The 26824-nt window shown below is 37.0% G+C and overlaps 2 protein-coding genes across 7 annotated transcripts in view; both read right to left on the minus strand.

Moving 5' to 3' along the window:
* The window catches only part of capn1b (calpain 1, (mu/I) large subunit b), a 29717-nt gene extending 27298 nt beyond the window's left edge, over window positions 1–2419 (minus strand). For 2 of the 4 annotated variants that reach the window (XR_012397449.1, XM_005174031.5), the window contains exons 1-2: window positions 2288–2419; window positions 923–947 (exon numbers count right to left, since the gene is read on the minus strand). The gene's annotated coding sequence lies outside the window, so the exon portion shown is untranslated. The remainder of the gene's footprint in view (window positions 1–922; window positions 948–2287) is intronic. The other 2 variants (XR_012397450.1, XM_068216342.1) reach the window with 1 other exon arrangement.
* Window positions 2420–2550: 131 nt separating this feature from the next.
* capn2b (calpain 2, (m/II) large subunit b) lies at window positions 2551–23920 on the minus strand. 3 transcript variants are annotated; one of them, NM_001018227.1, is given in 21 exon segments: window positions 2551–2865; window positions 3406–3464; window positions 6775–6891; window positions 6985–7063; window positions 7146–7214; window positions 7336–7400; window positions 7482–7539; window positions 7622–7687; window positions 8843–8879; window positions 8971–9182; window positions 11436–11447; window positions 11573–11736; window positions 12844–13004; window positions 13120–13188; window positions 16079–16164; window positions 16234–16317; window positions 16530–16698; window positions 18675–18808; window positions 21000–21118; window positions 23040–23109; window positions 23612–23920. In NM_001018227.1, coding segments are annotated over 21 exon segments (2091 nt in total). In that variant the 5' UTR covers window positions 23849–23920; the 3' UTR covers window positions 2551–2841.
* Window positions 23921–26824: the final 2904 nt, after the last annotated feature.

A 26824-nucleotide genomic window follows, 5' to 3' on the forward strand; every position in this document is an offset into this window, starting at 1 on the left:
ATTATTTGATGAACTATCTCTTTAAGCTTTAAAAAGGACCAAAAAATGAACACCATTTATATATCTTTACTTACATTTCACTTGTTCAAAACCCGTTTGACTTTCTCTTATCTGTTGAACACACACATCTGTTGTATTTTGACAAAAGCTGAATCTAACCGCTGACCTCCATAGTAATGGTTTTCCAATAAATCATTGGTTACAGGTTTTCAGCTGTCCTCAAAATATCTTCTTTAGTGTTCAACAGATTTAAAAAGCTCTAAAGGTCTAAAAAAAATCAAATAGCGAGTAAAGTTTTATTATTGGGTGAACTACCCTTTAAGCTTGCCCTAAGCTGGTCCTGAACAGCACTTGACCCACAAATAACCATCTTAAACCAGCTCATCGCAACCAGTAAGACTCAGCTTAAACCAGCAATCATGAGTCAAAACCTACTTACCAGCAACACAGTTTTTCATCTGGTTACTAGAAGCTAGCACAAAATTAGCATCAATCATTCAGCAGCATGTGTCCAGTGTTTAGCCGTTTAGCGTAAAGTGCTGCTACTAAAAGGCTTATGATGGTTGCTTACAGCTGCCATTATTATTAGTGCTCTAGCATTCATGCAGCTTTTAGACCAGCATGCTGAGAGAAATGCCCTTAACAACAGACACCCTTTTGAGGGTGGAGAGAGGTTTACTAATGACTGGCTAATTTCGTTGTCTTGTAATATGGTTAACCAGTGAGCTCTGCAGCTGCTTAAGAACACAGCCAGACAAAGTCGACGACGTGCATGCGGTGTGATTTAATGGAACATGGAGGGCAGTTCTCCAAGCGTTGGCTAAAGGAAGGCACATATGTGATGAGAACTATGCTAGCCTTGGACATTTAGTTGATTACTTTCTCTAAATGTAGCAACAGAAAGACAAGAAGGTGAATATACCTGAAGGTCCTGGTACGGCTTTAAGCTTAAGGAGAAAAAAAATGATAATTCAGAAATGTTTTAGTGACAAATCTGTGGTGATATGCAACCACACGACTTCATGTTTATATAGCAAAAATGCATTAATACAGAGATGCAGACCATTTTGAGCGATGTAAACAAAACAATGGTTCCAACACATTTCCTGTTTTACATGTTTATTTTTATAGCTTTAGAGAATCAAGAAATATCTACATATTGATAAACAATGTTATGATAGCCGTTTTAACATTAAGTTATGTTTGAATTGCCTCTTGTAACAGTTATGAAAAAGTTTGATAACAAGCAGGAAATGTTCATAGGCCACTGACATGACCACACTGAAATGGTCTATAACATTATACTTCGATATACAGTAGTCAACGTTTTAAGTGAACCATATCTTTCTTCAAAGTTGTCCTAATATGTTTGAACACCCATTCTTGTTTTATGAAAATTTTGAACAACTTTTTTTTAATTTACTTCAAAATGTGACTACTGTATATGTGCTTTATTGTTTGTTTTCTTATTTTTTTTAAACATGCCAATATTACTGTGTATCTGAAAATGACCATATTAGCATGGCAGTATTTTCTTTTTTGTACAAAAATATATGAACAATAACCCAATCAATATGTTTAAGTGTACTCTAAAAGGACAATCAATATTCTCCTTTATATATTTGGATATTCTTCAAAGAACCTTACAAAAAAACATTAAGAGACTGCATCAAAATAAAAGTTTAACTATGGATTTTTTTCTCAATGTGCACTGAGGCAGGTCACACTGTATGTAAACACAGTATTGCTCACTGTTACTAATGTCAAATGACTTAGTGATGTGAAATCAATAGGCCAGACTGAGCATCAGCACTCTAGTGTTTGTTTTAGAATGAACACACCCTCAAAAACTGCACATATTCACTCAGCGTTGCTTTATATGTTTGTATATTTTTTATGCTTCAGTGGCGACAAACTTACCTGTAAACATAAGATTATTATCATTTGGACAAGACTAAATAAGTAAACACACAATAAATGTAACTAACATGAGTGAATATGTGTAGTGCAGTTATAATTTTGTTTCTAACACACATTAAAAGGATGTAAATAGGATGCACGCCAAAATACTTGAATAATTTATGTGTAATATGGCTATTATTTTTTATATTTATTATGATTGATCTACAAACGTCATTTTCTGAAATTAAATAATATTTCATACAACTAACGTTAGGAAAAGAAAATAGTTTCGTCACTTGCTAGAAATAGGGCAGAGGTTTCACATTTTGCCACAGAACAGACGGATATCTCGTACAAATAACCTGGAAAACTTAAGTTAACTTACCACTGTATAGTTGTCGCTACTGTTATCAGCCCAGACGACGCGTTTTGAAATAACGGAAAAGAGAGAATGATGTTCGGCTCAGTGCGGATGATACAGGACAATCAGGGTACCGCAGTGCACTGCCACGCCTATGAGGGAGGGACTAACGAATGATTGACAGCTGAGGAGTCGAATGAAAAGCGTCTGTGCGTGGTTTGTCAAAGCATTAAAGGCAACGGAAGTGCCTCCTTTGTAACTTCCAGTCACACACAAAAACAAATCCATACAGTTTCAGAAGTATTTAATAATATCTTTTGGAGAAGAAAAATAGTAAGAATACACACACACACACTTTTTATTACATAGTGGTTAAGATACTCCTGGTTCAACAATGCTTGCAGTCGTAAACAAAAATAGTGCGGCAATGACGACACTAAAACACATCATGCAGCATTTTAAAGTAAGACTGGTCGAAAGTGCAATAGAGAGTTTTAAAAATAAAGGTAAATTCATATCTTTGAAAGTGTAAAACATTTAACTCTGTCTTGAGTGCTGTGCTTTGAAGGCGAGTCGTCTTATATCATGGTAAGGTTCAGCCACTAAAAAAACACAAAGAAAGTTATAGAATCTACAGTGCTCTGCTCAGCATATATAAGTACACCCCTCACAAATCTCTCTTTTAAATTCATATTTTTAAAAGGAAGCTATACAATATTATATTTGTGCATATACATTAGATTAGCCAGTACTGAAGCCAAATCTGGAGCTTATTTAACAAAAGAACTTATGCTAACGGTCTAAAAACTAGTACACCCAAATGTATATGATATAGAAAAATATTAAATACAAAAAAGGAAATATCAAGAAAATCTAAAAATTGAAAGATTTTGTAGGTTGTAATTTTTTTATTTGCAATATTTTGCTTGAATTTATTTGTATTATCTTTCAATTTCTGAATAAGTTTGGTGACTAAAATATTATTTTGAAGAATATATCTGTTTAAAAAATATGTTTTGTTTAAATGCACCAAAATGCATTGCCTATATTCACTGAAAAAAAATAGGGTGTACTCAATTATGCTGAGCACTGTTTTAATAACTTGATTATAACTATTGCTATTATCTAAATGTATGACTAACCTGATTAAAATTCAGCTCAATGAAGCCACTTTTGTGAGGATCCAACCTTTTGAATGCCCCTGGAAATGATAATCAGAGAAGACAGTGATGTAAAAACACTGGGCCACCATGTCCACTATAGGCAGGGTTGCCAGGTACAAGTCATTTTTCTAGCTGAAATGACATCTGTTCAATGACATCACACCTAAAAGGAATTATTCATTTTCCTTCTGCTTAGTCCCTAATTTATCAGGAGTTGCCACACCAGAATGAACCGCCAACTATTCTGGCATATGCTTTACACAGCGGATGCCCTTCCAGCTGCAACTCAGTACTGGAAAACACCCACATACTCCCTCATTCCCACACACTCATACACAACGGTCAATTCAGCTAATTAAACTTACCTATAGCATGTCTTTGGACTATAGGAGGAATAAGAGCATCCAGAGGAAACCCACACGAATATGGGGAGAACATGCAAACTCCACACAGAAATGCAGCTTAAATGGCGCTGCTGGGACTCAAACCAGCAACCTTCCTAATGTGAGGTGACAGTGCTAACCACTGCGCCACTGTGCCACCCCTAAAAAGAATTTAAAGAAGCCAATCTTTTTTTCTCTTCTCCAATCAGAGGTCATTGCTGGATTCCCACTAACTGTAAGGTTTACCACATCTTCTCTGATATCTTAATGATATACATATTTGTAGATATAGCAAAGTACTGACTGACTTTTTCTACTTTCAACAAACAACACTCCTTCTCAGATGTGGGTATAACTGATGTGCTGCTCATTTAATTTGTGATGTGCTGTCAGATGGTTTTGCTCACTTACATTGTTTTTTAGATTGCCAGCAATGCATTCCAGGAACAATGTCCATTAAAGGTGCTGTTTGTACGATTTTGGCTCTTCTAAGGCAGTGTTTCTCAACCGCGTTCCTGGAGGACCACCAGCACTACATGTTTTGGTTGTCTCCTTTGTCTGTCACACCCATTACAGGTCTTTCGGGCTATGCTAATGAGGTGATGATCTGAATCAGGTGTGTTTGGTTAGGGAGACATGGGCTGTTTCTCAATTGCAAGAACGGACTTGAGTTCTTGTGAAGACCGGTCTTGCCAGGTGTCCTCAGAAGAACGAACTCGGGATACCACGAGAACAGAAAACGCTTCCTGTGAGAAATGACATGCTGCATTCCTTCTGATTATTTATGAAAATGATTTAAACATTACAGCATTCATACAACGATTTATCATTTTTGCCCTTTTCACAATACATAGGAGTTTCATTTAGGGAAACTCCTGAGGTAAAAAAGTGATATCTCTTAACTTTAATAATAAATCTATTTGAAATGCTGAGCTTCTCACTTGCAGTCACAATGACTTCTGGGTCTTCTCAAGCGAGTTTGGTGCTCAACCCTGCATCGTTGCGTCCTCGATATCAAGAACACATCCGGGAACTTTCTCCATTCTTGCGTTCTTGAGTTTTGGAACTAAACTCTTTGGCAGCTGATAAGGACGCAACACGAGAACACAAAATCCCTGAAGAACGCATATTGAGAAACAGCCATGGAAAATGTGCAGAACTGTTGGTCCTTCAGAAACATGGTTGAGAAACTGTTCTAAAGCATCAAGATACCATAATATGTTTGCAGAGTCAACAAAGTTAAAATGTGCTTTAAATGCCATAATGTCTGTCTTTGTTTTGCTCTCTATAACCCTCCCACTGCCAGTTTAACAAACTACATTTCAGCACCTCAGGTTGGAAAACAGTATATTTCATTTAAGGGTGCTTTCACACCTGTAAATCGATTGTTTTGTTCCGAAGCAGGAATTAAATTGCTTTAATGTTGCTTTTTGATCTTGGTGCAGTTGTATGGTGACACCCACAGACATAATCACCAAATATAAATCAGAGCAAAGACTTTCTCAAACAAAGCCTTATTTCAGTTGTCAAGGTCATAAATCTATTGTCTGTCATTTTTGTAAAATTTAATTAGTTATTTAAAAATAAGAATAAGACATTTAATAACTTTTTTTTTTCATTCGTAATTATGAGCATAAAAAACGTTGGCTAGAATTATGAATTATAAACATAACACAAAACAATTGAACTGCAGTCACATCAAGAAGCAGATCAACGTTGATCATTCTTTTGAGGTGTCAGTGCATAAATGAACTAAATAATAGTCCTAATGCAAAATATTATGAGAAATAAAAATAAAAAAATATATAATAATTTTGGTCAATTTTTTTAACGGATAAACAGCTCTCATTCATCATAGTTCAGCACTCTTTAACTTTAGTATTGAACATGAAACACATTTATTAGTTACTCACTCAAGTGATCTCATGCTGCATTCACACCTGAGGCAGATGAAGCATCAAGCGCGAGTTATTTACATTTTAAGTCAACGCAAAGATGCGAATAGACATCCTGCGGCACAAATGAGGCAGCACGAATGCCGCGATTTGAGCGTTAAACAATCATGTCCTAGAGACCTAGCACCTGTTGTTGGGAAAAAATCCTCCTGCCAACACCAGAAAACAGTTCATCAAACTGGGCTCGGCTCAATCAAAAGCAAAGCTGAAAGCTTCATCATCCAGGTATAGTTTCAGGAGAAGTTGATGAACTCATAGAGCTGAGTGCATCTCGGAATGGATGTAGTGCACTCAGACACTGCACTGAACGAATCTAAGCTGTTTATCAGCCTTCTTAAAGCACATAAAACACAGCTAATCTCTCAATAATATCCACGTTAGCCAATTAGCAACGAAGCTAGAGTCACCAGCAGACAAAAGCCCTGGCCATGACGCGAATCCATGTCCATTGTGAAGTGAATTTGACGTGCAAATGAAGTGAGTAAACTCAAAATGTTCACGCGTCTATTTACACGCAAATAGTGCGTGTCGTGTCTGGTGTAAACACAGCATCAGACCGATTGTTCAGAGCACGATTGCAGCATTCACATATGCCCAAACTAACCGAGCTAAGGGGCAAACAAGCCAGGTTTTGAAACAAACGTCTAGGTGTGAAAGTGAAAGTCTTGAAGGCTGCTTCAATGTATGCCTCTGATATTAAATTGTAGATTCAGAGTAACCACATTAGGTGGCTTTTAATTGACAAATAATATACATATTACAAACATAAACATTAGCTGAGCAGCATACATTAGAACACCATACCCTAACAATACGCAACACAAGATTCCAGCCACAAGCAATTTGACTCCCTGTACCAAACACAACATGACAGAGACATTTAAATACCTTCTTCAAACCTTGCAACACTGACTATAGGTGATGCTAACAGAATCCATAAACACTTTCTATGCTGCTTTCACTGCCAAAGCCCAAATGTTTACTCTAAAATAAAGAGCAAAGAGACTTACTGAACATCATTTCAAGTCGCATCAGGCAGGACACGAAGTTGTCAAAGAGGAGAGTCATGTCCTTCTCAGCATAACGTACAACCATCAGCTGAAATAAAGTGTTATTGAGACAGAAACCTGAGAGGGAAAAGAGAACAGATGTTGTGAATATTAAAATACATAATCAAAAAAAGATTTTAAATGTAGATGTTCAAGTTTGACGTGACTCACCGGCCTCTTTCAGTGCCATACGCAGCTCTGTAGTGCTTATGGTTCCCGAGCTATCCAAGTCATTATGCTTGTAAATTTCCTTGGGTGAATAAAATACTACATTACACACTGTTATAAATAACAGATGCTTTTTATGTTAAACACGTCAGCTGATCTCTTACAAGGTATCTCTGCACTTTCTTCCACAGAGTAGCAAACTCTCCCAGCCCTAGTTTTCCATTTCCACTGTCCTGAGATCAGTTAAGAGAAGCTGACAATACAACAACACATCAAATACTCGCAATTCCTGACTTGAGTGCTTACGTCAAGTTAATGCAAACACAATAAATTCAGCTGCAGCTGGAAGGATACGTCCATGAGGTTCACCATGACACGACACGTATCCAAAGTGAAGGTGCTCGACTTAATGTCAGTGCCTGTTGAACAACACACAAAATAGTTCCTCGGACAGATCCATCAGATCTTGAGTGAGAACTAAATGATGCATGAGAACTTACGTTTTGCAATGACTTTGTTAAAGATGGTCATGAGCTCCAGGGGTGAGATTTCCATGTCCTAGAGAGAGAGGTACAGTATGCTTTTGATCTGCTTTCAGAAAATATACATTTGTACTGCGGTATAAATGGTCTTCACTTACAGGTCCGGCAAGTTTTACGAACATCCCCCTAAACTTTGAATCAACTTGATCATCTGAGACAGTCTCCTGAAAACAAAAATAGGCACAGTATGTGGGAATGGACTGTTTATCGACTTATTTGTGGTAAAGTTTTATTACCACCTATGATATATTTTTATTATTATTGCTGCTTTTTGTGTAATAAGAGGCAACTGAATCATTCATTCATTCATTTTTTTCTTCAGCTTAGTCCCTTATTTATTAGGGGTTGCCACAGCAGAACAAACCACCAATTAATTCATTCATTTATTTTTGGCTTAGTCCCTTTATTAATTCGGGGTTGCCACAGCGGAATGAACCACCAACTAATCCAGCATATATTATACATAGCGGATGCTCTTCCAGCTGCAAACCATCACTAGGAAACATCCATACACCCCCATTCACACACACATACACTACGGACATTTTAGCTTACCCAATTTACCTATACCACATGTCTTTGGACTGTGGGGGAAATCGGCGCACCCAGAGGAAACTGACGCAAACACTGGGGGAACATGCAAACTTCACACAGAAACGCCAACTGGCCCAGCCAGGGATTGAACCAGCAACCTTCTTGTTTTGAGGCAATCGGGCTACCCACTGCGCCACCCAGAAACCCTTTGAACCACCAACTAAGCCACAGATTCCCTTTATTAATCTGGGGGTCGCCACAGCGGAATGAACCGCCAACTTATCCAGCACGTTTTACGCAGCGGATGCCCTTCCAGCTGCAACCCATCTCTGGGAAACATCCATACACACTCATACTCTACAGGCAGTTTAGCCAACCCTATTCACCTATAGCACGTCTTTGGACTGTGGGGGAAACCAGAGCACCTGGAGGAAACCCACACGAACACGGGGAGAGCATGCAAACTCCACACAGACATGATAACTGGCACAGCCAGGACTCGAACCAGCAACCTTCTTGCTGTGAGGCATGCTACCCACTGTGCCACTGTAATGCCTTGTCATTAACATGCATGTGCATTACCTCTCTCTTGAGTGCTGCAAATAGCAATACAAGCTTTAACTTGTCTATGCCTTGGCAAATGATTATGGAATAAGCAGAATAATCAGCGGGTTGCCATTCGTTAAGGATTTTAAATGCATTCTCGATTTGCATTTGTTGTTGTTGTTGCTGTTGAATGCACAACTTTGGATGGTCTTTTAACAGCTTTTAAGCCAGATACTTACATCAGGTAATTCAGCATCCACAGGGTCATCGCATTGTCTAGTAAGAAACATTAAATCATCCAGTCAAACAAATTGAATTAATATTTCAAATATGGCATATAGTCAAGAACACAAATGTGGCACGTTACTGTGTTTCACTTTGGCTTTCAGAGAAGACACGCAGGCAGAAGTCTCCGTCCTTGTTGGCTTCAAAGGTAGATGGTACGATGAGGTACTCTCCAGGAGGCAGATGGAAGCGCGTGCAGACCTCCCTGAGGTTAATGAAAGTCTCAGAGCGAGCTTTCTGTCCGTGCGTCAGGAAGAAGTTTTTATCCAGGTGCACTTCCCGCTGACCGTGAAACTGATAGAGACAGCAAGCCAGAAACATTCAAAACTTTTTTTTTTTGTTATCCACCTTTTCCAGCATGTAACAAATAATGGGTTTGGGGAACTTCCATTAAAAAAACAACACAAATCAAATCACTTCAAGTAGTAAGATTGTGATACAATCCAGGTGAGATGTATGTTTGACTTTGTGCTTTATTTTTATTTGTCATGAAAACAATGTTACGGTTTGTATTTTAACGTGTGTGTTCTCTATTTTAACGATCTAGACGAAAAGTCTAAAGAGCATGGCACAAAAGCATTAAGAGGGTGTCGGAATCCACTTTTGCTATTTTAAGACGGGCTAGTTGTACTCACTCCACTGAAAACATCCATTAGCCTGCATATTTAATTTAGTTTGTTAAGCACAAGGATTTGTTTCAAAACTATTCAAAAAATAAGTTCTAATTTCCAGCAAATGAATAAATGAACAATAATAAAGAAGTGTGATAAAAAAACTGAGTTATATCCAAACACACATCCTATTCTTATGCCCCATATGCTGATGCATACATCTCCCAACCCTGATAAGTGGACAAATCTAAACTTGTTTTAATTAAAGCAAATATGAATTTGCATATAATAAATAATACTGCAAATAATAATGACATTATACAAAAGCAAATTTTGATGAATAAACATGAAGAAGGCATTGAGGTAATGTTTTTATTTATTTCTATGTATAAAATAATAATTTTTGTAACATTTTAATTTTTTTTTTCATATGTAATGATATTTGTGTGTTGCTGTACATTCTGTGTGCCTTAAGCAATGTATAAGTGTTTGGAGCCACAGAGGGATAATTAATGTGCTCTGTGCTGGACTTTACACCAGCTTTCAGTTGATCAATGGTGCGGTCTAGTTTTGTTCCTTAAAACAGCAATGGCCCAACACTGCGCCTTAACACACCTCCTTCATAGACCAGAACACCCATGGGTCTCCAAAAGTGGCACAAATGGATTTTCAATTTAAACAACAAGGTGCAAAACAGAAAAATTACTGTTGCGCTGGTCTGAAAATGGCAATAAATCACGCCAAACATGTCTTGCGCCTTATTGTGCTGGGTGTATGATAGAGCCCATTAACTCTTTTAAAGCACAAAAATACTAGAGTATATCTAAGCATGCCAAGCAAGCATACTTTATCTGAAAGACATGCTACAGTCAGTTTTCTCCTTTGTACTTGTGTGTTATGTGTGGAAGTATTTTGGACTCAGTTTACCCAATTATATTTCAAGAGTTTGCACTTAACTAATAAGTGATTATAAAGCTTGTTTGGCTTGTTGTCCCGGGAGAGAGCCCTGAGCTCATAAGATCTTCGAGCCCGGGGCTCCCTCCCATTTGCGAGGCAAGATGGTAGTTTCAGCTCAGTTAGATCTCAAGAACTCCCCTGCTGTAGTAACTAATGAACAGATAGTGATTGCTCTTAAGAGGTAACTACTTACTAGGAGCATGTCTATGCTGCCGATTTAGATTAGTCAAATAACTTAGGCTGCATGTTTTTAGTCAGTGGGAGGACACCAGGGAACCCGGGGGAAACCCACATGAGCACGGGAAGCATCGGCTGGCCTGGTAAGGACTAGAACCAGTGACGTTCTTGCTGTGAGGCAACCACTGGGCCACCGTGCTACCCATCAAGGAAAAAAGGAGGAGTAGTAGTGGAAGGGGGAATTCTTCAAAATGAAAAAGGCTATTTTATGGAACTTAGGGTTTTTATAGTGGCTTAGGAATCGTCTGATTGGTGAATCATACATAGAGTAATGGGGGAACCAGTAGCAAGCAATCATAAGCCTGTGATCCCCTAGAAATTAGTTTATAAATAAACTTCACTTCAGCTCCCCTAGTTGTCTTGGTGAAAAACAATCAACATAATGCCGATGGGCCCAAAAATGCAACTTCCAGAGGACAGTAGCAGCCATTTTACAGTAATGAAATTCCGCATGGGAGGTTTTTAATTAGCAAATAATATGAATATTACCGACGAAAACATTAGCTGAGCAGGTTTCAGTGTAATGCTGGGTTCACACCAAAACTGAAACACTTAATTGTGGGACGTTTTTTACCTCATGCTAATTTTTTTCTTGAATTCATTTCATGTGAGCTTGTGTGGTAGATGTGACCGAGGTGAATGTTTTACTAACTGTCTACATGGATTCACACAAAGCGTCATGATGTGTAGGAAAAAAGGTGAAATGTTAGCCAAGAGAAAGTTGTAAGTAGTTTAATCTTACCTCCTGGGGGAGCTGTGGATGTAAAAAGAAAAAAAAAAACATTATATTTGGGGTTATTCTAATGTAATTTTGTAATTCTTTAGAAGTAATTATGTTTATTTCTTCGTCGTCAACCTCTTTTAGATGTCTCCACCCACCTCATAAATAGCAAAGCCAATAGTGTTCATATCCTCTCCAGTTTTCCTCAGGCGCCGGCGGTTCTTCTGAATCAGACCCACTACAAAACTGCAGCCCTTCTCCTTATCTTCGACATTTTCTTCATCCAGTTTCACCACAAATTGTGGATTCATCCAAAATGTGTCTGTAGAGCATTAAATGAACCGGTCAGCAAAATTTTTACATTTACATTCAATCATTTAGCAGACGCTTTTGTCCAAAGCGACTAAAATTTAAGTGGCGATTCAATAAGAGGCAGTACATACAAGAAGTGTTAATTATGGTATCATTCATTTCAAGTCTTTTGAGTCGTTAGCGGAAAGGCAGAAGCTAATCCTCTGCGTTTAGAGCCGGAAAAAGAATTGATCCGTTCATCTCTCGAGTCCTCTATCGGGTTTGAGTCATTCGTTCCTCACGGGCCAATCATATGCGTTTAGAGCCAGAAAAAGAATTGATCCGTTCATCTCTCGAGTCCTCGGGTTTGAGTCATTCTGTCATGTGATGAACGAACGACTCAAGAACCAAAAGACTCGACAGGTGAACTATTTATCATGGCTCCTATCGGCTCAGACTATGTACATTGGTTAAGATTATATGCGACTGTCAGAGTAACGTAAACGAACCACTGACATTTGAAGACATGAAGAGGTGAGCTTCATAGACAAAAAAGCAGGTAAACATTGAATTATTATTTTCTCCTTCTTATAGTATTCTATTTATGACTTATTTGTTATGTGATCAACATTTTGGGCTAGTTGTAGATGTGTTTGGAAGCAATTCGTAACATTTTAATAATATTTTGGCAAATTGAACCAAATTAAAGAGATGACTCGAAAAAAGATTCGTTCATCTAGATCACAGGTGTCAAACTCAGTTCCAAAAGGGCCGCAGCTCTGCACAGTTTAGTTCCAACCCTAATTAAACACACCTGATCAAACTAATTGAGTCCTTCAGGCTTGTTTGAAACCTACAGGTAGGTGTGTTGGAGCAGGGTTGGAACTAAACTGTGCAGGGCTTTGGCGTTCCAGGAATTGAGTTTGACACCCCTGATGTAGATGAACGAGACTCAAAGATCCGAGTCAGTAAAATGATCCGAACTTCCCATCACTACTGCTTTGACTCAATCTACATTGTAGTGCCATAGACATAAAAGATGAATTGAATTGAACTGAATTAGTAGTGAGATAAAATGTTTTGTCCCTGATCCACAACTCTTGGTTAATTTGGAGAGTTAATGCTTTTTATGGCTCACATGGATTGTTTCTGCAGCCTCCAGCGGTGGAGCCTCTCCTCCATGTGCCGTCATGATTTGTCACGGCCCAATGTTTTACTGAATCATCTGTGATGGCATCCGGCGTCAGAGTGCAGATCTCTATACGAGAGTAATTGGTGAGGAATTCGGAGAATGCCATCCTGTACAAAGGGAAAAAACATACATAGAATGTAAACTGTATTGAAGCATTAGCATCTAGATTGCTATTGTAATTAGCATCAATATTAAATATGGATAACAAGTCCATAAGCGCACCAAAATTCACCATCCTCAGCGCTGGCGTCTGGACGCTCTGATGCCGCAACACTGTTCCATTCAGATGAACTATAGGGGAAATGAAAAACACTGTTCAGATAACCATCAGTCCAGTGTTTGAACAGTGATGCTATCATAATCTCTACGTAAGTTCATTAAATTGATCAATTCTATAAAACTGTAAGTCTCAGACAGTCAGATTTTTACACACTTTATGCTCTAACAAATATTGTGTTATTGTTTATCAACCTTGAGTTGAGGCTGTTAGGTAATTTATTTATTTTTGAAGTGCTCTCTGGTGTCATGCCAAGGAATGTCAAGACTGCCATGACCGCCCACAAAACAAGTCCAACCACAACTTTAATACAAACTTTTCCCCACAAGCAATGGCTGCCGCTTTCCAACATTCTTTAATATATGTTATTTTGTGAAACCACAATTTCACTTTTAGGTGAACTGACTCTTTGATATCTACAACAGCCTTGTCGATTTCTCTTCTTTAGAGTTAACCCGTTTTACCAATTAATGCTATTTTTTCCCAGTATACAGTATTGTGCAGAAATCAAGCAATCACTAGTTCAATGACTACCCACAGACGCCTTTAACACAGACCCAGAATAGATGGGGACTCGTCTGGGATATTGGCTTCAAATTTAAATGTATATGTAACCTAGCATATTTCTAAATAAAATGTTTTTTGTTTTTGTAATTTCAGCAACATTTAGCTAAGAACAGGGTTCTTATTCTTAGCCAAATGTAAAAATCCCTGACTTTCACTGAATAATTTCTTTTTTTTATAATAAATGTAAAAACAAGGTGATTTGTGTTTGCTATTAATTTAATAACCATTAAGAAACAATGGAATTTATTTTTTTTTTTTACCTCAGATTGGAACAAGATTACACAGTCTAACACACTGTATTAGAGTAGTCATTTTGTATTAGTCCAAGACATTTTGCTAGCAATATTTGTTTTAGACCTTGTTTACACTAATATGTTAGTTTTAAAACGCCTTTTTAGAACGGAAACAATCCATATCTACACTGGTGTTTTATCTAGCGTTTCTAAAAAGTTCTCCGTCTACATTACACCACTGACAACGCACATAATGTGACCATGCACACACTCTGACTTGCACTTCAGCATATGCAGAGGTCCGAGCTCCAGGCAGTCAGCGTGTGGCTTGAGCACACCTCCTGAGGTGAGAGCAGTGCACATCGGGCAGTTCATTAAGGGTCTACCGCTGCATCTCATATCACTAAAGTTGTTAAACATGATATTTTATTCATCTCGTCTCTATCTAATGACTCTTTTGTATTTTGAATCTATTACTTGTTTCTAGGTAACGTGTTTTGGCTAAGCGCAAAGATATGTTATATTAATTTATGTAACCACGTACACTGAATATGAACATTTGACTGATTGTTTGCCTTTATTTCCTATTTTGTAAATAACTTATTGTATGTTATACTTTTATAATGCCCATTATTGATTATTAAAACTGATATTCAGCAAAACAGACTGGGTATGTTTCGTATTTTTTAATGAAAATGAAAGGAGGCAGTTATGTTATAGTCTCTTATTATATAGGTTATAGGTTTTGTTATAAAATTTGCACACAGTGAAGAGGACGGTCATATAAATATGCAACTACACGACGCCTTAACATTTTTAGTGTCTGTTAAGTTGTTAATATCAAAATGAAAACAGGCAGTTCCTTGTTTCATGTTTTTATTTTATTGTTAAAATAGTGTTACATCATAGCCAGGGTGATGCAATTGAGGTTGTAAAGTACCCTGTTCCCTTTTAGGATTTACCGAAGTGTCCTCGGTAGTTTGTTTTTTATATAAAAATTGCTAAGTCTAATAAAGGATGTAAGACTAAACTTTGTGCACTAAATATTGAGAAAAAGCCCAATCAGATAGGCGAATGTCTACAGCCACGCTACCGTTTTCAAATGTCTCCGTTTTCCCCATCCACACTGACACAGAGCAGCAGCATTTTAAAACAAAAACCGCCTCTTCAGCACTTCCAAAATGTTGTGTTTTCGGGGCTTGAAAACTCTGGGGTAGTGTGGATGGAAGGCGTAACCGAAGCAAAACTTTTTTTTAAAAACTAAAACATATTAGTGTAAATGGGGCCTTAATTAACAGGTATGGTTGGTGACTGTAATAGACTTGAAGGGATATTCGCCCAAAAATGAAAATCTTTCTTTCACCCTTCACTTCTCACAAACCTGTTTAAGTTTCTTTCTTCCTTTGAACTCAAAAAAGAAGAAAGTAGATATTTTAAAGAATGTTGGAAACTGGAAAACATTAACTTCAATAATATTTATTTTTCCTACTATGGCAGTCTATAATAACAGGTTTTCAGCCGTCTTAAAAATATCTTCTTTTGTGTAAAACAGAAGAAAGAAACTCAGAAAGGTTTATAACCGTTTGAGGGTGAGTAAACAGTGAGCAAAATTTCATTTTGGGGTGAACTATGCCTTTAAACCAGTTGCCAAGGGGGCAAGAAATAAAATGGCTATAAAAATAGCCTAACCATAACGACCGGCAATACATGAAAAACATTTTCATTAAAAACAATGAATTAACAAATGGCTTTATGTTATAGTATGATTGAACGAGAGAATAATCATGTAAAATATGTAGGCCTACATATTTTGGCTTGATGGGGACTGCATTTTTAAATCTGCATTTACCTACTTAGCATGTTTTTACAAACAATATGTAGCCCACGTTTTGGAATGACTTCATATTGTCAGACATCAACAAAATCTATAATTCATTAGAAACAAAAAATTAAAGCAACAAAACAGTCCTTGATATTCAATTGGATAAAAAATATATTAATTTCCCTAACTTTAAATGTCTGGAACAGACCCTTTAAATTTCCATGATACTCCAGAAATTCCATGACTGCATGTAACACATATATTGCAGTAATGAAACCTTACTTGTCGCTCCAGGCTCCGGTCCACTCCACCTGTCCCCAAGGGTTGCGCATACGAACCAGCTTTTCCTTGCGACCACGATAGTTCACCTGAGACAAAAAAGCTTTAAAAACTAAATATTTTAATTATGTTATTTAAAATAATAATAATAATCATACCTCTGTTGCCCCTGTGAGTGAGTAGGCGTGGCCTTTGACCAGCTTCTGACGAGTGATGGCTTCTGAATCAGCAGCACTTGTGATCTACAGATAAAAATAGAGTGGGTGGGGCTTATGACTCAAAATTACATCTGATTGGGCAGAAACTACTTCAACAAAATTTCAAATATTATAAAAAAAATTCAGTCGTTTTTCTATTGATAATTGTTCCATAAACAGCTATTCGTTTTGCATCCAAACATTCTACAAACATGCAGTCTAGTAATTTGTGGATGTCATAAATATAGAAATCTCACGTCGATGGAGCAGCCCAGCAAAGCTCCAGCCTCCAGGGCTTTCTGGATGATCTGAAACAAATTGGTCGGTGCTTTTCTGATCTCGTAGCTCTCAGCGATGCCTCCAGTGAAGTCCTCAAAACCCTCGCTAGTGGATCCTCCAGACAGGGCTTCATAACAGCCGTTCACCCTGCCAGAAACCATAAAACCTGCTGTTAGAGAGTGAAATTACATGTTCGCGCATGTTTGTAGGGCAAGGATACAAATATTATCAAGTTCTCTTTACCACAGACTTATTTAACTTACGATTTTAAAAACCCCATTATAAAACCCCACAGAAATAAAATCTTATTTTAATTTGCCACAGCAGAATGAACCACCGACTATTCCAGCATTTGTTTTATACAGCGGATGCCCTTCTACTGGGAAACACTCATACACTCCTGGAAACCTGAGAACCCAGAGGACACCCACACCAACACAGGGAGAACATGCAAACTCCACACAGAAATGCCAACTGGGCCATCCGAGACTCGAACCAGCACCTTTCTTGCTGTGAGGCGACAGTGCAAACCACTAAGCCATCGTGCCACAAATTCCAGATCATTTAATGTTGAAAAACTGAAGCTCATTCATGAAATGGCATCTTTTATGCTACAAAACAAATGTTTATTACTTAAATCATGATAAATAACCAACTATAAACATGTTTTAGCCAAAATAGGCTCAAGGGAAACGTGACATTGGCTACTTTTCTGCAACACCTGGAAACAATACTCGTATCACCTACTCAAATACTCTAAACCAGGGGTCATAAATACTGGTCCTGGAGGGCCAGTGACCCTGCAGTGTTTAGCTCCAACTTGCCTCAACACAACAGCCTGGGTGTTTCAAGTATACCTACTACCTTGATTAGCTGGTTCAGGTGTGTTTGATTAGGGTTGGAGCTAAAATCTGCAGGACACCAGCTCTCCAGGGACAAGTTTGATGACCTCTGATCTAAACCTAAACAAGTGTTAACAAAACAAATGTGAAAACGCATCCACAAAAATGTATCTTGTTTATTCGTGGCTTTGAACATACTACATAAGAAAATTAATCTATGTTGAGATACAATATCATGCACTAATATTCTCCATTTATATATTTATACATGCAAAAAGGTGCACAAAAAAGGCATGTTCATAAACAATCAGCTATGTGCTATGTGATCATCTTTGTAAGAAAAATAACATATTAGTTTTGTACTGTGCTTATTTCATCTAGAAACTAAAGTGAAATGTTTGTATTAGTAGATTTTAAAGGTTTTGGAGAGGTTTTTTTTTATTTCTAAATGCCTAAATTTTATATAGATAAAGCATTTTAGCACAGAAAAGGAAAAATATCAAGCAAAAATTACGTAGAAATGATCACCAGCAGCAATATTACTGCTGTGGAGATCATTTTTTGTCTGACAAAATCAGCATTTTAGCATTTTCAGTTCCTTTATTCTGGTTTTTTGGTCATATTCCTGACATATAAGTGGGGGTTAACAATAGTGGTGGTTAACACAAGATTTTTATCATGTTTATCCACACGTATAATATACCATTCAATGGCATTATTGTTAAAGCACTTGCAAATATGTGAAATTGCACACACAATTTTTGATATTAACACAAAGGGTTTTTTTGTCAAAGGAACCAAGGTCATGCTAACATACTGGTTGGCCTACAAAAAAAATGCATGACATTATTACACATGGGCAGGGCCTTTCTCATAGTTCACATGATGGGGAAGCAAAATGAAAAGGTCAACAGCTGTGAACGTACTCTTACACAAAACTAAATCAACAAACAACAGGTGGCTAACATTTTGTGTTCAGCTGGCAGGAAAAAACAAGGGTATATTAAATACTTTTAAAATAAAGCTAACATAAAGTTATTATATGCGCTGGATTAAACACATAATACATAAAAAGACACACCCATATTCCTGGAAAACACCTATGAAGCTTGTTCATCATGTATGCAAAGTTTGAGCTCAAATAATTTCCATAGAAACATCTAAAGCCCTGCTTTTTTTCTTAGATGGCAGGTTAACTTTCTGGTTTGGCCACTTTCTAACTTAATTACTGTGATTAAAGGTGGTTCACGAACACAAGAAATAACACAAAAAAACACTCACTTAGCATAGGCCTTCTCCAGCAGGGCGCTCCAGAACTCGTTTTTCTCAGCGGAGTGAACAAACAACAGCTCGCCATCTTTCACCGGCAGCCGGTCGTCAATGACCACATCCACCCACTCGCCAAACTGCCAGAACTGGTGGAGAAGGTACAGACTCACATTTATCTGTTCAATCTCAAAATGAGTGTCAAAGAACAAAAAAATGCCCACATAAAAACAATGTGTTTGATACAAGCCTCAAAAAATGTGCCTTTTTGGACACTTAGTATTGTAATCCCACATTGTTGTTTACACTTTGTGCATTATTAAGATTCTGAGATATATATATATATATATTAGCTTTTCCTTTTTACAATTTTTTTACTACCTTTACATATAATATCTGATAATTTGTATGTTTATGAAGAATTATGTTATGGAGTGTGTACATGACAGCATTTTCAAGTAAAAATGGAAAATTGTATGTGTGGAATAAAACATGGTTTTAATATATACAGTTGAAGTCAGAATTATTAGCCCCCCTTTAATTTCTTTTTCTTTTTTTAAATATTTCCCATTTTTCGATCTACAGAACAAACCATCGTTATACAATGACTTGCCTAATTACCCTAACCTGCCTAGTTAACGTAATTAACCTAGTTAAGCCTTTAAATGTCACTTTAAGCTGTATAGAAGTGCCTTGAAAATTGTCTAGTCAAAAATTATTTACTATCATCATTGCAAAGATAAAATAAATCAGTTATTAGAAATGAGTTATTAAAACTGTTATGCTTAGAAATGTTTTGAAAAAAATCTTCTCTCTATTAAACAGAAATTTAGGGGAAAAAAATAAACAGGGGGCTAATAATTCTGACTTCTAACCCTTAACATGTAAAAAAAAAAAAAAAAAAAAAATCTGCAAAAAAAACAAAAAAAAAAACAACCCATGCTCATTATGGATCCGCGCCCCTCTATACATTTCTGGAGAGCGTGAAATACATCCCAGGAGCTACGTTTTATAGCAGTTTTTGTCTTTATGAATCTACCAAAGGCCACTGTGTACACTTTTTTAGATCTCAAATTTCTCTCCCGAGTGCCATTCATACCTGCTGTTCTCACGTAAATCCACCAGAGGCCGCTGTAGACTAACGATCCCCCTAACCAGCCCCTTTCCTAAACACAACGATAGCTTTTTCAATTGACTTCCACCCTGTTCCCGAAACCCAACCGACAGTGTTTTCAAATGCAATCCAGAAAAAGAAAAGCCCCCTGATTTTTACCATTTTTTTAATCTTTTCACGTTTTCACCGTTATTTACTTGTTTATTTTATTTATTGCCTTTTGTTTTTGTTTTACCTACTTTCTGGAACCATTCTTGATTAGACCTAAACCCCACAGTTGCGGTCAACTCCTCAATGCATCTTAAGTTTGCCAACGTACGTGGTAAGTCACTTGGCAAACTGTTAACAGCGGAAAAGCCATTCACACGGGGGTAAGCGGTCAACTGGTAGCGCAAAAAGAAAGAGAAGCTGTCGGCAGTGTCATACCACTCCATAGCGTTCGTTTTAAAGACAAAATGCAGCCATACATACCTCTGGCTACATAGTTTGCACTCTCCAGAAATGTATATGGCGGTACGTATTCACAATGAGCTTGTGTTAAAAAAAACATCTCTAAAAAAGCTAAAAGACTTCATTCTTATTAAGTATGCTACCAACATATTAAGAGATGTTAGCAAAATCATCTAAAAATAGTTACTAATGTAAGCAATTTACTAATAGATGCTAGCGGCGATTCATTTCGCTGTGGTGACCACGGATTAATAAAGGGACTGAGCTGACAAGAAAATGAATGAATGAATGCTAGCAACATGTTCAGACATGTTAATAACAATCTGCTAATCATGCTACTAACATGCTAGCAATGTCCTAAAACTGTGTTTCTCAACCACACTCCTGAAGGACCACCAGCTCTGCACATTTTCCATGTCTCCTTAACCTAACATACCTGATTCAGATAATCAGCTCATTAGCAGAGACTGAAAGACCTGTAATGGGTGTGACAGACAAAGGAGACAACCAAAACATGCAGTGCTGGCGAACCTCCAGGAACGTGGTTGAGAAACACTGTCCTAAAACATGTTAGCAATGCTAACATAGATAGATAGATAATACAATATTATATTATTATAATTTATTACTTTTTAAAATATATTTTTGCACAATAGTGCAATTACATGCAATAAACACCGGACACCTTCCCAAAAATAATAGTTTTATTTTATCTTTTATTTTTATCTGAATTTATTTTGTAATTCATCGGAAGTGACTCAAGTACTTGCAGATACCTGGAAATGGAAGATTCCTGCATAAGTGCCATCAAACTCCTGTCCATTGGGCACAACTCTTGCCAAAACATCTTCATTCTGTGTCAGGGAGGCAATAGCAGCCAGCAGCCAACAGTCACCTAAAAAACAGAGCGACAGGAAGTGGGTCTGAGAGACTCTCACAACATTCTGTGGTGTGCAACTGAAGCAGTCACATGAAGGCCTGTGTTCCCTCAAGTATTTCTGTATATCAGAGACTGTATGATATATATTTGCATGAGCAATGAATTCTTATTGATATTCAAAGTGCCTGCAGGTAAACAAGTACAGGCACATTTTGAGGGAAGCTAAATGAAAACCGGAGCAGCCAATGAGTGCCATTGTGGTTTTCATGTCACGCAAGTGGTGAGCTGAAAGTCTCAGAAAGCGGAGCAGAAACTCATGAGATTCTCGCTAGACAATAGACTGCTTTTTCCTGCAGTTTGACACATGCATCGCATTAAGCGGGCATGTTTTTAATGTGGGACTTTACGGGATAAACGCAGCCCCGGGTTTCTTTTACTGGGACAAAATCCATCTGGCTAGTTTCTAAGTTTGGATGGTTTGCATTATGTGCTTGGCTCAGCAAAGTGATAAACGCAACAACAAGAAAAAAAAACAGAGCAAAAGAGAGTGAGATTATGCAAAGAAGTGGAAGGTGAAGTTAAAATCCTCCACTATTGTTTATAACTTCTAGCAACATGCTAACACATACTTTCAATTAATCAATCAATCAATCTATATATCTATCTATCTATCTATCTACAAAAAAATCCTAGAAACTGACATCATTATGTAAAATTATGATAGCGATGTAGCTACTTAAAGATGACAACAATGTGTTATAACAAGCTAATAATGTGCTAAACACGCAAGCAATAAGTTAAAACATGCTAACAATGTGTTAAATCTGGTTAGCGATGAGCTATATTTTAGCAACGTGCTACAATTTAACACAAACATCCATAGCAAAGCCTAGAAAATAGCTACTTATTATAGTGACATGCTAGCCAGAAATATACTGAAACTTCAAAACATGCTACCAACACTCCAGGTGTGCTAATAAGCATAATTACCAAAGAACTTAGCAACCACCCATCTAAGTTTATCTAAGTCTATCTTTAGTAATTCTAGTGTTTTCTTTACTTTAGTTGTTGAAATAAAATGTTGCTAATTGAATTCAAAATGGATTTTGGAGCAAACAATTATCATTTAGCCTTAGCTACAAAAGCAATATAACATAGCAACATAAATATTGTTAGCAGCACATAAGGAAAACACTTTTAGTTTAAGCTTTTTAGCTTATTAATCATATTTTACTTTGAGGTTTCATTTCAATTAGCAATTTTTTACTATTGTTGTTTTAGGTAACAATTCCACTGGTATTACCACTATGTTAAAAGCATTCCTCATATTCTGACACACCCTTATTCGAGGAATGGCATTGTTTATGAGTATTTGCTTGTCAAAATTACAAAGAAAGGTAGCTTTATCAGAGTTACAAGTAACATCCATCACGTAATCACACACATCTTGGGGAGACGTAGCAGATTTACACCATATTTAAGAGAATCAGCTGAATCTAGGGTTTCTTGTTTTGTTTTCTGTCAGTTCGCATAATAATTAACATTTAGGTGCGGGACGCTTGATTTTAAAGAATGCCAAAAAAAAATTGTTTTACAATTTTCAAGTTTAACAATTTACCATCTTTTTCTATGTAACGATGTAGCTGATTGTTACTTTTATAATGAATCATATAACATGACTGGGTAGGGGTTACATGAGAGAACTTTTCAGTGTTCATTGAGCCTCAATTTAAGCTGAATTTGTGTTTGAACTGATAACATCTGACACATAATATTGACTTGCAGGTGTATGTTTAAAGAATTAAGATAGAACAGGAGCGCGAGAGAGGAAATGTGTGACTCAGAGTGTTCAATGTTTGACTTCGAGGGATAGGGTGTATGATAAATGGGTTTGACAAACATTCTCTGCAGAGAGATAAATATTTTGTTGTTTTACCCAAAGCTCCTTGACAGATATCCGTTTTTGTGGCCCCACCAACGATGAAGCGTGGTTTCTGGCATAATTCCTGTAAATAACACACAGAGAGAGAGAGACATTGTATTTAAATGACACTTTCAAAAAATAGGCTACATGTTTTGCACTCTATGAAACATTTGACTATTTAACAGGCACAAAAATGTAGATAAAATTACATTTGATAAAATATTTACAAATGTATTCATTTAAAATTACATTCTGCGTCTATATTAAAACTTAATATGTATTGAACCAAATGGAACAGAAGTCTTATCGGGTTTGTTGATGTCTGACTATATGAAGTCTTCCAAAACGTATAGACTTTATTATTTGTCAAAAACAATAAGGTAATTAGGCATTTGCACATTTTAAAATGCAGTTTCACGCAAACTAAAATATGTAGACCTACATGTTTTATATAATTATCCTCTTCTTCAATCCCACTGTAACATAAACTCAACAGTAATAACAATAAAAGTGCGCTATTTCCCGTTTAATCATAACATCAAACGATGCCCACAGGATGAAAACTAGCCAAACTGAATCCATACCCCGGGCCTTTTCCATACTAATCCTCTGGTTTTGGACGAGTTGGGTCCGAGTTCTTTAAAGCCCAGTGATTCAGGAGCGGCGGGGAAAGTCGGGTCTGAGAACAGGGTCCCTCTGGCCCTGCACTCACTCCTGAGCGCCTCAAAGTCCTGGTTCAGGTACTTGGTGGCATTGGCGTTGGTTCCAAACCCTGCAGCCAGCGCTCTCTTCTTGGCCACAGTAGACGCAATTCCTGCCATTTTCCGGTTCTGAAGAAGCCTTCAGAAAACTGAGAAGTGTACAACTGTCTTGATCCTTCAGCTAATTTTATTGTGACTCTCCGCCCTGAACTTCTCAGGCGTGGTCAGACTGTCATGAGCGCGTTATTGCGCGTTTTTACGCATACCGTGCAGTACAGGAAGAGTGCACGACCAGCTACCCTAAATCTATTTACAACTGTATAAAACTGATCACGAGCCAGTGTAGATGTGCACTACAGAAAAAAATAACCTCTATACACCTTTTAAATAATCCAAGAAAAGTTTAGTTTGCATAACTTTTATCGCAAGCGATTTAATGACAGATGTCAGTCACACTGAAATGAGTAGAGCAGAATTTACGTCAAATAAGGTACTTGTTCGTAGTCTGTGTGCAGAACTCGGGCGCATATACTTTTCCAGACATGTTTATTCTGACATTTTCTTCCTAACAGTAGAGATAAAAAGCTTAACACATCAGCTGTACAACAGCTCCCACTGCTGGATGTTGACGACATTGCAAGAGAGCGTCGATTTAAAGTGATAGTTCACCCAAAAATAAAATTCTGTGATGATTTATTCATCCTCCAACAGTTTCAGACGTGTTTGAATTTCTTTTCTGTGTTGAACTCAAAGAAGATTTTCTTAAGAATATCGTAAAAAACAGCTATTAACTTCCATATGTTTTGGTCCTGCTATGGATGCCAATGGATGCTTTTTCCAAAATTAAATCATCAATAATTTTCCTTTGGCTTAGTTCTTTTATTCATCAGGGGTCGCCACAGTGGAAATGAACCGCTAAATTATCCAGCGTATACAGGCTCGTAGCCAACCTGGTGAAAGGGGTGGTTCTTTTTTTCCTCAAAAAGTGGACCTTTTTGCAGTTATACGCCTCAGTTTCTAGTTAACTATGAGATTTAAATACTGCATTTTATGTTTTTTTTTGTTTTTGTTTTTTTTGCTGGATTAGCTAGTCAGATGTCATCATAACCACACTTTTTGAAGTACAAAATATTTCCAAAAAATTGCAATTAAAAAAATTTAAACAAGACTAATTTTTTAAATAATAATTTATTACATCATATATGATAAGGAAAAAACAGCAATCTGCTAAAGTTTTAAAGTAAAAAACTGAAGCCTTCTATCATTTATTAGACAAAAAACTGGCAAGCACATGCAACTGTCCTCAGTCACAATTTGGCCATTTCAATAAAAAAATTATTATTATTAAAACATGCTAATAATAATATAATAATAATAATACAATTATAATGTGTTCGTCAGAATTGTTCTAGTCTCTATGGTTAAAAAAAAGTACATTTGAAAATTCCTGGACATCAACAACACCCAAAATATATTAAAAGTATTTTAATATGGTCAGCTTCTGGTGCTTCACCCCTTTTTATTGCTCATTTTTATTTCAGAAATAAGGTACAAGATTTAGAATTAAGTTACCTGTAAAATGTTTTCTCTGTTTAAAAACAATACAGTAGTGAAAGAAGACTTTTCTTAATTAAGATTATCGTCCCACCGAAGCAACAGTCGACAGAGGACTCTATTTGGTTTTAAAGCCTTTTTCGATTAATTATTTTCATTACTTATGATGGCATTGCAGTCAAAATACGACAAATGAGCTCATGCATGGGACAAATTCTGGACCTTTGTCAGTGAGGGTTGGCCCTTTCGAACACCCCTGGCTAAAGGCCTGAAGAGTTAGAACATGTTTTATGCTTATAGTAAACATGTTTTTAATAGAATTGTGGCCGTAAAAGTGCATCTACAGGTCAGATTTTCTACAGGTCATAATTTAATGTATTTTCTTAAGTTTGTCTAAAAAATTATTAAAGCTTTATAGTTTTATCTGGAATGCATCCCAGATCACCTTCTGAAGTGGTTTGAGCGATCTGAAATCTGATCAGAATAAAACGAATGAAGTGAGCAAACAGCCTCATAAGCACAGACGTGACGGGATTATATATTAAATATAAATATATTATATTAATTGTATAATAAATATATTATATAATATTTAATTACATAAAATAATTTAAAGGACAAATTCTGGACCTTTTGGCCGTGGGGGGTGGTTGCACGTAACATGCTATTAGGTTATGTGACCGCTGGATGGCGATTTTGGATAAAAAGAAGCTTACCACCACTAGGAGTTTGTCAGTCATTGGTCAGAGCACTGTGGCCTAGCCGGGCTCACTTTCTGTTCTAATGTCCCGCATCTGTCTTTAATTATATTTATCTGTCTCCATATTCTACTGCATCCCAGAATAATACACAGTACCAAAAATGTAAATATATATATTTATATTTATATATATATATATATATATATATATATATATATATATATATATATATATATATATATATATATATATATTTATATATTTATTTATTCAGTATATTTAATATGTTTTTGTCCACAACCGACCGCAACTCGCCGTCATGCCGTGACGGAGATTCCCGAGCCTGTTTGCTCCAATGAGCTGTGCTCTCTTCAGCACTCACCATGACAACGAAACTCCCAGCAGTGACGTCGCAATGTAAACATTTGCATATGCATTCCTATAAAGCTCGACAATTCTCTCTGTGTTGTCAGTTCTCTCGGCGTTGCTCTTTGTAATTGAAGCTAAAAATAAACTACTCTTTCTAAACACCAACCCATCTCTGGGAAACATCCGCACACACACACACACACACACTCAGTCACACTCATACACTAAGGAAAACTTAGCCCACCCAATTCACCTGTACCGCATGTCTTTGGACTTGTGGGGGAAACCGGAGCACCCGGAGGAAAACCCACGCGAATGCAGGGAGAACATGCAAACTCCACACAGAAACGGTAGCTGACCCAGCTAAGGCTCGAACCAGTGACCTTCCTGCTGTGAGGCAACGGCACTACCTGCTGCGTCACCTAAAAAATATGATATGTATGGCAAATTTATATCCTAAATAGAGGGTCTC

Source organism: Danio rerio, chromosome 22 (genome assembly GCF_049306965.1).
Source record: "Danio rerio strain Tuebingen ecotype United States chromosome 22, GRCz12tu, whole genome shotgun sequence".
Taxonomy (NCBI): Eukaryota; Metazoa; Chordata; class Actinopteri; order Cypriniformes; family Danionidae; genus Danio; species Danio rerio.